Source organism: Oncorhynchus mykiss, chromosome 9 (genome assembly GCF_057628025.1).
Source record: "Oncorhynchus mykiss isolate SJ-2025 chromosome 9, ASM5762802v1, whole genome shotgun sequence".
Classification (NCBI taxonomy): domain Eukaryota; kingdom Metazoa; phylum Chordata; class Actinopteri; order Salmoniformes; family Salmonidae; genus Oncorhynchus; species Oncorhynchus mykiss.
Window position 1 is genome coordinate 20,703,828 of NC_143030.1, and position 12,124 is coordinate 20,715,951.

Here is a 12,124-nt window from a genome sequence, read left to right on the forward strand (position 1 = left end):
ATAAGTTCCATTCATGACGACATATACAGCAGACCTTATGCACCTACACAGGAGAGGAGAGAGAGAACAGTGGTGTAACACCTTGTTTCCATTATGGAATACACACTCTCCTAGATATCTATAGAGTATGGGGACATTTTGGTCTGGATGATTTTTGCTCTGTTTTAAACATAACCAACCAACCAAAGTAATTAAAAAAAGTAACTGATGAAATAATCAAAAGTTTAAAAAAATGTTGAACACTATGAGATTCACGGTGATGTGAGGGTGCAGGTTTGTTAAATCCATTTGTTTCCTTAATTTTAATGATGGGTTAGAACCGGTTCAGGGAACAGATCAAAAACAGGAAAACAACAAAATGATTTGAGGAACAGAAGCGTTATTTTAAAAGCATGGGAACCGGTTAATAACGTTATGTGACGTTGCTGGGATGTTCTCCAGTCCTACTGGAAGTAATGGTTCTGTTCAGAACAAAACGGTTGGAAATCATTTTGGTTCCAACCCTGCTTTTAATCCTATCCTGTGATGTCACCGCGTTTCACTTTTTAGGACCTTTCATCTCGTCGTTTTAACCACAGATCATAGAAACGTGCCATTTTCATATACAGTGCTTTCATAAACTATTCACACGGCCTTCAACTTTTTCCCCGTTGTTGTGTTACAGCCTGAATGTAGATTTTATGTCACTGGCCTACACACAGTACCCCATAATGTCCAAAGTGGAATATTTTCCCCCGCCGAAATATTTACAAATGAATTAAAAATAAAAAGCTGATATGTCTTGAGTCAATAAGTATTCAACCCCTTTGTTATGGCAAACCCACAGTAAATACGTTCAGGAGTAACAAGGCACATAATAAGTTGCATGGACTCACTTTGTGTAATAATCATTTTGAAGGACTACCTCATCTCTGTACACCACACAATACAATTATCTGTAAGGTCCCTCAGCCGAGCAGTGAATTTTAAACACAGATTCAACCACAAAACCAGGGAGGTTTTCCATTGCCTCACAAAGATGGGCACCTATTGATAGGTGAAAATAAAAAAAGCAGACATTGAACGTCCATTTGAACAAGGTGAAGTTATTAATTACACTTTAGATGGTGTATCAACACCCAGTCACTACAAACATACATATGTCCTTCCTAACTCAGTTGCCGGAGAGGAAGGAAGCTGCTCAGGAATTTCACCATGAGGCCAATGGTGACTTTAAAACAGAGTTTAATGGCTGTGATAGAACTGAGGATGGATCAACAACATTGTAGTTACTCCACAATGCTAACCTATGAAACAATGAAAAGAAGGAAGCCTTTACAGAATCAAAATATTCCAAAACATGAATCCTGTTTGCAACAAGGTACTAAAGTAATACTGCAAAAACATGTGGCAAAGCAATTCACTTTTTGTCCTGAATACAAAGTGTTATGTTTGGGCAAACCCAATACAACACATTAAAGCCAATTTACGCTTGATCCTGACAAATGTGGTCGGATGCAGACGCCAAATTGAGCTCCGTACCGCATCGCAGTGCGCCTCAAAAATGTTGTAACATTACGAAGGGCTCCGTGTAGCTCAGTATAGCTCCGCATTGACATGATTGGTTGACGATAGGTGGGTCCTGTATAAACACAAACTCACTTCCTTGACAGCAGCACTATACGTTATACGTTGCTCCGCGAAGCGCAACAAGTATGAATACCCTGACTTCTGCAGAGGCTGTTTCACAGTAAATGCTGCACTGCCAATGCAGACACCAGATTGACCATGCAGTGCCTTTTACTGAGTACCACTCTCCATAATTTCAAGCATAGTGGTGGCAGCATCATGTTATGGGCAAGCTTGTAATCGTTAAGGACTAGGGAGTTTTTCAGGATAAAAAAATAAACGTAATGGAGCTCAGCACAGGAAAACCTGGTTCAGTCTACTTTCCACCAGACATTGGGAGATGAATTCACCTTTCATCAGGTCAATAACCTAAAACACAAGGCCAAATATACACTGGAGTTCCTTTCCAAGAAGACAGTGAATGTTCCTGAGTGGCCGAGTTGCAAGTTTTTACTTAAATCTGCTTGAAAATCTATGGCAAGACCTGAAAATATTTGTCTAGAAAGGATCAACAACCAATTTGACAGAGCTTGAAGAATTTTGAAAAAAATAATGGGCAGATATTGCCCAATCCAGGTGTAGAAATCTCTTAATCTCTAATAGCTGCCAAAGGTGACTCTAACATTCAAATACTTATCTACATTTCTGACAAATGTAGAATTTGTCTTCCAATTTGACATGAATACATAGTATTTTGTGTTGGTCACTGACAATAAATTACAATTAGATCCATTTTAATCCCACTTTCTAACATAACAAAGTGTGGACAAAATCATGAGGTGTGAATAGGCAATGTACGTAGACACTGGTCTGGTGCTGGAGATAATGAATATGAGGTCGAAAAGTGGGAGAATTGCCCTTTAAGCTATGCGAATGACACAGAGAGAGATTATAAGGGTGGCGGAGAGAGATAATTAGTGAGAGAGCGAGAGAGAGAGAGAGAGAGAGAAAGAGAGAGAGAGTTAATATGGGTAGCAGAAAGAGAGAGAGATAACATGAGAAAGAGAGAAGAGAGAAAGAGAGAGTGAGTGAATAGGAAGACAGAGAGCAATACTGTACTGTTCTATGAGCTGAGCAGAGTGGAGAGGGGAATAAACCTGTGTAACAGGGTCAGCAGTGAGACATCTCTCTGGGTCTATTACGTAATGTAACTTCCTATTGATTTATTACTGCGTTGATTTGGCCCTTAGCCAATACGTAATAGCATTTGCGATATTTGAGCCTCAGCCAAAAAGAGAGGGCAGAATGGAAGAGGGGGAAAAAGGAGGGAGGGGAGTAAGAGTGGGAGAGGGGGAAAGAAGAGGGAGGGGTGGACTGACTGCAGAGAAAGGGGGGGGAGAGAGAGAGTAGAGTGAGGAAGAGCAGAGCAGGAAGAGAGAACAGAGAGAGAGAGAGAGAGAGAGAGATAGTAAGAAGAAAGAGAGAAAGAGAGAGATAGTGAGAAGAAATAGAGAGAGATAGTAAGAAGAAAGAGAGAGAGAGGGAGAGAGAGAGAGAGAGATAGTAAGAAGAAAGAGAGAAAGAGAGAGATAGTAAGACGAAAGAGAGAAAGATTGAGATAGTAAGAAGAATAAAATAAAATTTGATTTGATTTGATTTGATTTGAAGAAAGAGAGAGAATGTAAGAAGTTAGAGAGAGCGATAGAGAGAGAGCAATAGAGAGAGAGAGAGAGAGAGAGAGAGAGAGAGAGAGAGAGAGAGAGAGAGAGAGAAAAAGAGCGAGGGTGGATGTGATTCAGTGAGTGCTGTACACGGCAGGGTTATCAGTGTTTCAGTAATCACTACAGTTAAATAAGAGAGTTAGAGCCAGACTCACTGTATCCACAGGCCAGACCTACACTACGTCCTAAATGTCACCCTATTCCCTATATAGTACATTACTTTTGACCAGGGCACATAGGAATCAGGTTAAAAGTAATGCACTATATAGGGAATAAGGTGTCATTTGGGACTGACCCCGGGTCTGCACAGGATCAGCCCTGCTGTACCAAAGCTGGCTTCAAATACTACTTGAAATCATTTCAAATACTTTAGCTGGGTTTGATTGAGCTTGCATGCTGAAATGGGACAAATAGAAAAGCCCCAAAAGTGCAAACGATACTGCCCGCCCATCTGGAAATGATTTCAAACAGTATTTCAACACAGATCTGGGCAGCACACACACACACACACACACACAGAGGAATGTGTAAGCTCATAAATACACACTTCATACTACTACACAACACACACTTCTACTGCATGTACTGTATCCCTCTCATAGCACACAGAAACTCTCAAACTCACAGGCATTTGAAGCATGAACACAAACACACACACACCCATTCAAGTTTGAGTGCAGCACATTAGTGTCAAGGCTCTGTCTATACATTCAGCCCTCTTTCTGTTTCCTCCTCCTCATCCCCCTTTACCCTGGAGCACTTCCTCCTTTGTGAGATCCCGCTCTCTCCACAGAGAGGAAGGACAGCAGACGGGAATGAAAGGAGAGAAAGAGGCAGAAAACTTCATTAATGGACAGGAAGCAGAAATCCACTGAAAGACAGGAAGGAAGAGGGAGAGAGAGAGAGAGAGAGAGCACAAACAGGCTTTCCTCTTGACACCGTAAATAATTCAATTCCTTTTTTCCATAAATGTTTCATTCCCTCGTTCTTTTTAGCTCTTATTTTTTAAAGATATACTCAACCGGGGGCATGCGGTCTCATTAATTGGCAATTCCTGTTTAACGTGTTGCAGCTGTGTTCAATTAGCACTGATATTAGCTCTATTCCTCTTGACACCACTCTCTCGTTCTTGTTCTCCCTCTCTCATATCCTCTCTCCATTTATCTCCCCCTTTCTCTACCTCTCTATCGCTACCTCTCTCCCAAAGCATTCCCTTTGATTCAGGGACCGCGTTTACATGCACACCAATATCCCGTTATTATTTGGGATACTCAAGTTGACTCATATAAACATCATATCCGGTTTAAAATATTCCAAAAAAGCTTGTATGCCGGTTATGAGAAACCGGGAAAAGATGCCTGGGAAATGCTGATCTTAAACAGGATACTGTGGCATGTAAACATCTTACCCCGTTGACTGTTGTTTTTCACGGTGTGTGCAGGATCAGTCTCGCATATCATGGGTGTTGTCATCTGATTGTCAAACAAATCACTTAAAAAAGTCAGCTACCTGCCTGCATAGCTCGATTCACCATAATAATAGATTTAGCTGAAAATCCATACTGGACCGTTTAGTCTACGGGCTACTTTAACCCCTAATTTAGACACGTTTCTGATTACAATTTCCGACATTTGGTAGGCCATATTATAATTTGGTATGTAATTTGTTTGTCAACTATAGTTACAGTTGTGGCCAAAAGTGTTGAGATTGACACAAATATACATTTTCACAAAGTTTGCTGCTTCAGTGTCTTTAGATATTTCTGTCAGATGTTACTATGGAATACTGAAGTATAATTACAAGCATTTCATAAGTGTCAAAGGCTTTTATTGACAATTACATGAAGTTGATGCAAAGAGTCAATATTTGCAGTGTTGCCCTTTCTTTTTCAAGACCTCTGCAATCCGCCCTGGCATGCTGTCAATTAACTTCTGGGCCGCATCCTGACTGATGGCAGCCCATTCTTGCATAATCAATGCTTGGAGTTTGTCAGAATTTGTGGATTTTTGTTTGTCCACCCGCCTCTTGAGGATTGACCACAAGTTCTCAATGGGATTAAGTTCTGGGGAGTTTCCTGACCATGGACCCTCTTGACGCCAGTCCATCCCCAAAAGTCTTCGCCTCATTGTGCATGCAGATGCACTCACACCTGCCTGCTGCCATTCCTTAGCAAGCTCTGTACTGGTGGTGCCCCGATCCCGCAGCTGAATCAACTTTAGGAGACGGTCCTGGCGCTTGCTGGACTTTCTTGGGCGCCCTGAAGCCTTCTTCACAACAATTGAACCGCTCTCCTTGAAGTTCTTGATGATCCGATAAATGCTTGATTTATGTGCAATCTTACTGGCAGCAATATCCTTGTCTGTGAAGCCCTTTTTCTGCAAAGCAATGATGACGGCACGTGTTTCCTTGCAGATAACCATGCTTGACAGAGGAAGAACAATGATTCCAAGCACCACCCTCCTTTTGAAGCTTCCATTCTGTTATTCGAACTCAATCAGCATGACAGAGTGATCTCCAGCCTTGTCCTCGTCAACGCTCACACCTGTGTTAACGAGAGAATCACTGACATGATGTCAGCTGGTCCTTTTGTGGCAGGGCTGAAATGCAGTGGAAATGTTTTTGGGGGATTCAGTTCAATTGCATGGCAAAGAGGGACTTTGCAATTAATTGCAATTCATCTGATCACTCTTCATAACATTCTGCAGTATATGCAAATTGCCATCATACAAACTGAGGCAGAAGTCTCTGTGAAAATTAATATTTGTGTCATTCTCAAAACTTTTGGCCACGACTGTAGATACAGTTGAAGTCTGAAGTTTTCATACACCTTTGCCAAATACATTTAAACTCAGTTTTTCACAATTCCTGACATTTAATCCTAGTAAAAATTCCCTGTTTTAGTTCAGATAGGATCACCACTTTATTTTAAGAATGTGAAATGTCAGAATAATAGTAGAGAGAATGATTTATTTCAGGTTTTATTTCTTTCATCACATTCCCAGTGGGTCAGAAGTTTACATACACTCAATTAGTATTTGCCTTTAAAATTGTTTAACTTGGGTCAAACTTTTTGGGTAGCCTTCCACAAGCTTCCCACAATACGTTGGGTGAATTTTGGCCGGTGTAACTGAGTCAGGTTTGTAGGCCTCCTTGCTCGCACATGCTTTTCAGTTCTGCCCAAACGTTTTATATGGGATTGAGGTCAGGGCTTTGTGATGGCCACTCCAATACCTTGACTTTGTTGTCCTTAAGCCATTTTGCCACAACTTTGGAAGTATGCTTGGGGTCATTGTCCATTTGGAAGACCCATTTGTGACCAAGCTTTAACTTCCTGAGTGATGTCTTGAGATGTAGCTTCAATATATCCACATCATTTTTCTTCCACATGATGCCATCTATTTTGTGAAGTGCACCAATCCCTCCTGCAGCAAAGCACCCCCACAACATGATGCTTCACGGTTGGGATGGTGTTCTTCAGTCATTATAGCCAAACAGTTCTATTTTTGTTTCATCAGACCAGAGAACATAGTTAGCACCGGTAAAGTTGTCTGTTTCGTTTAAAGACAGGGAAGAAAACAATAACTCGAAAATAGTGGAAAGATTGGTCCTCTGAAAAATGTCCAAATGTCATCAGTTTGGCCTGCTTTAAAGAAATGAAAAGCTGAGTAAACGAGGACACACGTTTCTGATAAGACTTCAGTTCATTTTGGGTGCATAGTTTATGTGGTTGAAATACTGTCCGCTTGCATAACGGTGTCAAAACTAACACATTACACTCGCAGTAGCATTTTCTCAAGAGATGCTGAAAGATAGAAATCATATTTCTCCTGTTCCCGAGACAAAATGAACATTTGTTGTACAATTTTACTTCAAGAAAAGCATAATTCTGCAGGAGTTAATATTATGTTACGCTGAGAGGTTATAGGTTATAGGCTTACAGTCAGTGTCCATATTTCACTTACTATTCCATTTAACCCATCTGAACTTCAATGAGGAATATTCTGTTTATTCATGTATACAGGGATACACATGAGTGGGATATCAAAGGTGCATGTAAACAGCTTATCCCAAATAAGACCTTAAGTGGGATATGAGCTCCAACCCGAAATAATGTTTGCATGTCAACGTGGTCAGTGTGTTTTCATATTGTAGTGAAAGACAGAGCTACATTCTCACTCTAAACACTATCTACCTATCATCTTGAGCAATGAATTCACAATCAGTCCAAATTGTACGTGTACCGACTGACACTGAAAGAGATGAACTCTCAAAGCTATGTCTGTTAACACCTTTTCTTCTCCGAGAGGCCTGCATGTTCAATGTGTTCTTTTCAACACCCCCCCTTCTCTCTTTCTCTTAACCCTTTCTTCTTGCTATTCATCTGCCTCTCTGTCAAATCATAACATCTCAGCACTAGGTCCTTGGGTTCAAGCTTAAGTGTGTCTTTGTGTGTTTGTGTTTACACATACACACGGGTGTTGAGTACACAAAAGCAAAGCTTTTTCAACCATAGAGCAATCTATAGAGGAGAAAACATCAGACACACTCATATCTTACATTCAGTACAAACACACACAAACACATGCAAGCACACACACACACACACACACACACACTTCACTTCAGGGGTTGCTGCAGTTCTTCAAGAGCTGGTCAATCAAAAACCTCAACACCTTCTATCGAACACACACACACACACACACACACACACACACACACACACACACACACACACACACACACACACACATACACCACATGTGTCAGAAACATGTCATGTTCATATATAATAAATAGCAACACCATCAGACAGACAGTCTAATGGGAGAGCTGGAGTATGAGCATTAGAACAGTCTGCAGAGAACAAAGAGAGGGGGAGGAGAGAGAGAGATGGGGAGAGAGAGAGGGAGGGAGGAGAGAGAGAGGGAGAGGGGGAGAGAGAGAGAGAAAGGGGGAGGGAGGCAGGAGCGAGAGGGAGAGAGTCGGAGGGAGAGAGAGAGGGATAGGGGGAGAGAGGGAGAGAAAGAGGGAGGAGAGAGAGACGGAGGAGAGATGGAGGAGAGAAAGAGGAGAGTGGGAGAGCAACAGAGAATGTGGTTGAAGATATATGTGTATGTGACATTGTGAGTGTGTGTCAGTAAGGTACATATGTCCCAGCAGGACTGTGTGATAGTGAGTGTGAAGGCGTGTGTGTGTGTGTGAAGGCGTGTGTGTGTGTGTGTGCGTGTGCGTGTGCGTGTGTGTGTGTGTGGTGTTCGCGGAGCTGGCTGTTGGTCATGATCTTTTCATAGCCCCTTTTCTATCGTCTTTCATTAACATCTGATACCTCCACCCATCTGTTCACAAAGAGAGGGAGAGAGAGCACGAGAGAGAGAGATAACGAGAGATAAAGATAGGGAGAGAGAGCATGAGAGAGAGAGATAACGAGAGATAAAGATAGGGAGAGAGAGCACGAGAGAGAGATAACGAGAGACAGAGAGAGGGAGAGAGAGTGACAGGAGCATGCAGAGCTGGCTATCACTCTTCCTCTCTCTTCCTCTTTATCTTCTGCTCATTCTTTGTCTCCCTCCCACCTCCTCTCTCTCTCAGTATGGCTCGACCTTCCCTCCCTCCCTCCTCCTCTCTTTCAATCCCTCCTGCCTCCTCTTTCTCTCAGCATGGCTCGACCTTCCCTCCCTCCCTCCCTATCCCTCCCACACTCCCTCCCTCCCTCCTCCCTCCTCTCTCTCAATCCCTCCTGCCTCCTCTCTCTCTCAGCATGGCTCGACCTCCCTCCCTCCCTCCCTCCCTCCCTCCCTATCCTTCCCACCTCCTCTCTCTCAATCCCTCCTGCCTCCTCTCTCTCTCAGCATGGCTCGACCCTCCCTCCCTATCCCTCCTGCCTCCTCTTTCTCTCAGCATGGCTCGACCCTCCCTCCCTCCCTCCCTCCCTCCCTCCCTCCCTCCCTCCCTCTCTATCCCTCCTGCCTCCTCTTTCTCTCAGCATGGCTCGACCCTCCCTCCCTCCCTCTCAGCATGGCTTGACCTGTGTGAATATCTGTCTGAGTGACCGGCTCCCTCCTCCTCCTCTCTTTCTTCCTCATTCTCCCCCTCCTCTCTCCTTCCTCCACTCTGCATCCTCCCTCCTCCTCTTTTCTCTTTCGTCTCCCCTGAGTAGAGACAGAATGGAGCTCAGCTTTCTATAAGAACCCTAGCAGGTGTGTGTGTGTCTGTCTTTCAACAAGGGACTCTCATCCCATTTCCAGCTCATGGCTCAGCCAACCAACTGGCACAGCAGTGCATCGATAATCTATTAGAGCGCTCACACACACAAACATGTCTCACCTGCCAGTGTTGTCCTCCCACCATGTCTGTTCTGTGTGTGTGGGTGTGTACCTGCGTGGGCCGGGTATCGCCTGTACCTGCAACACAAGCACACAACAGCTGTGAATAACATACACACACACACACACACACACACACACACACTGGTAAGCACACAGACACAGACAGACACTAAAAGCCTTTGACAGTCAGATACCTATAGTATGTTGGACATGTACAGTGTAGATGCCTGGATCCAGGTCAATACAACACTTCTGGGGCCTCCCGGGTGGTCTAGGGCACTGAATCGCAGTGCTAGCTGTGCCACCAGAGACTCTGGGTTCGAGCCCAGGCTCTGTCGCAGCCGGCCGCGACCGGGAGGTCCATGGGGCGACGCACAATTGGCCTAGCGTCGTCTGGGTTAGGCCGGTAGGGATATCCTTGTCTCATCGCGCATGAGACAAGATAGTAACTACTAACAATTGGATACCACGTACCATTAATTTTTTAAATTTAAATATCATCACTTCTAATCATGAATCAGATGAGGAAGCAAACCAGCCGGTTTCCATTGTAACACACCATACTCCACTACTAACCCCATAACACAACATCAGGAGCAGTGGTGATTAGAGATGCTGGAGTGGAGACAGCCATTATACCCTCCACTCAGCCAGCCAAGTCACCCACGAACACACACACCCCCTACATCTAACGAGTGTCCAGGAGCAGTGGTGATTAGAGATGCTGGAGTGGAGACAGCCATTATACCCTCCACTTAGCCAGCCAAGTCACCCACGAACACACACACCCCCTACATCTAACGAGTGTCCAGGAGCAGTGGTGATTAGAGATGCTGGAGTGGAGACAGCCATTATACCCTCCACTCAGCCAGCCAAGTCACCCACGAACACACACACCCCCCTACATCTAACGAGTGTCCAGGAGCAGTGGTGATTAGAGATGCTGGAGTGGAGACAGCCATTATACCTTCCACTTAGCCAGCCAAGTCACCCACGAACACACACACCCCCCTACATCTAACGAGTGTCCAGGAGCAGTGGTGATTAGAGATGCTGGAGTGGAGACAGCCATTATACCTTCCACTTAGCCAGCCAAGTCACCCACAAACACACGAACACACACACACACACACACACACACACACACACACACACAGACACACACACACACACACACCCCTACATCTAACGAGTGTCCAGGAGCAGTGGTGATTAGAGATGCTGGAGTGGAGACAGCCATTATACCCTCCACTCAGCCAGCCAAGTCACACACGAACACACACCCCCCTACATCTAACGAGTGTCCAGGAGCAGTGGTGATTAGAGATGCTGGAGTGGAGACAGCCATTATACCCTCCACTCAGCCAGCCAAGTCACCCACGGACACACACCCCCCCCCCCCCCCCCTACATCTAACGAGTGTCCAGGAGCAGTGGTGATTAGAGATGCTGGAGTGGAGACAGCCATTATACCCTCCACTCAGCCAGCCAAGTCACCCACGGACACACACACCCCCCTACATCTAACGAGTGTCCAGGAGCAGTGGTGATTAGAGATGCTGGAGTGGAGACAGCCATTATACCTTCCACTCAGCCAGCCAAGTCACACACGAACACACACACCCCCTACATCTAACGAGTGTCCAGGAGCAGTGGTGATTAGAGATGCTGGAGTGGAGACAGCCATTATACCCTCCACTCAGCCAGCCAAGTCACCCACGAACACACACACCCCCCTACATCTAACGAGTGTCCAGGAGCAGTGGTGATTAGAGATGCTGGAGTGGAGACAGCCATTATACCCTCCACTCAGCCAGCCAAGTCACCAACGGACACACACACACCCCTACATCTAACGAGTGTCCAGGAGCAGTGGTGATTAGAGATGCTGGAGTGGAGACAGCCATTATACCTTCCACTTAGCCAGCCAAGTCACCCACAAACACACGAACACACACACACACACACACACACACACACACACAGACACACACACACACACACACACACCCCTACATCTAACGAGTGTCCAGGAGCAGTGGTGATTAGAGATGCTGGAGTGGAGACAGCCATTATACCCTCCACTCAGCCAGCCAAGTCACACACGAACACACACCCCCCTACATCTAACGAGTGTCCAGGAGCAGTGGTGATTAGAGATGCTGGAGTGGAGACAGCCGTTATACCCTCCACTCAGCCAGCCAAGTCACCCACGAACACACACACCCCCCTACATCTAACGAGTGTCCAGGAGCAGTGGTGATTAGAGATGCTGGAGTGGAGACAGCCATTATACCCTCCACTCAGCCAGCCAAGTCACCCACAAACACACGAACACACACACACACACACACACACACAGACACACACACACACACACACACACCCCTACATCTAACGAGTGTTCAGGAGCAGTGGTGATTAGAGATGCTGGAGTGGAGACAGCCATTATACCTTCCACTCAGCCAGCCAAGTCACACACGAACACACACACCCCCTACATCTAACGAGTGTCCATGAGCAGTGGTGA

At 45.0% G+C, this 12,124-nt stretch overlaps 1 protein-coding gene across 1 annotated transcript in view; it reads right to left on the reverse strand.

Moving 5' to 3' along the window:
• LOC149980830 (uncharacterized) overlaps nucleotides 1-12,124 on the reverse strand; it is a 94,520-nt gene that overhangs the window by 32,010 nt on the left and 50,386 nt on the right. Inside the window, exon 4 of the mRNA XM_090185733.1 lies at nucleotides 9,594-9,670. Coding sequence (XP_090041859.1) covers nucleotides 9,594-9,670 — 77 coding nt within the window. The remainder of the gene's footprint in view (nucleotides 1-9,593; nucleotides 9,671-12,124) is intronic.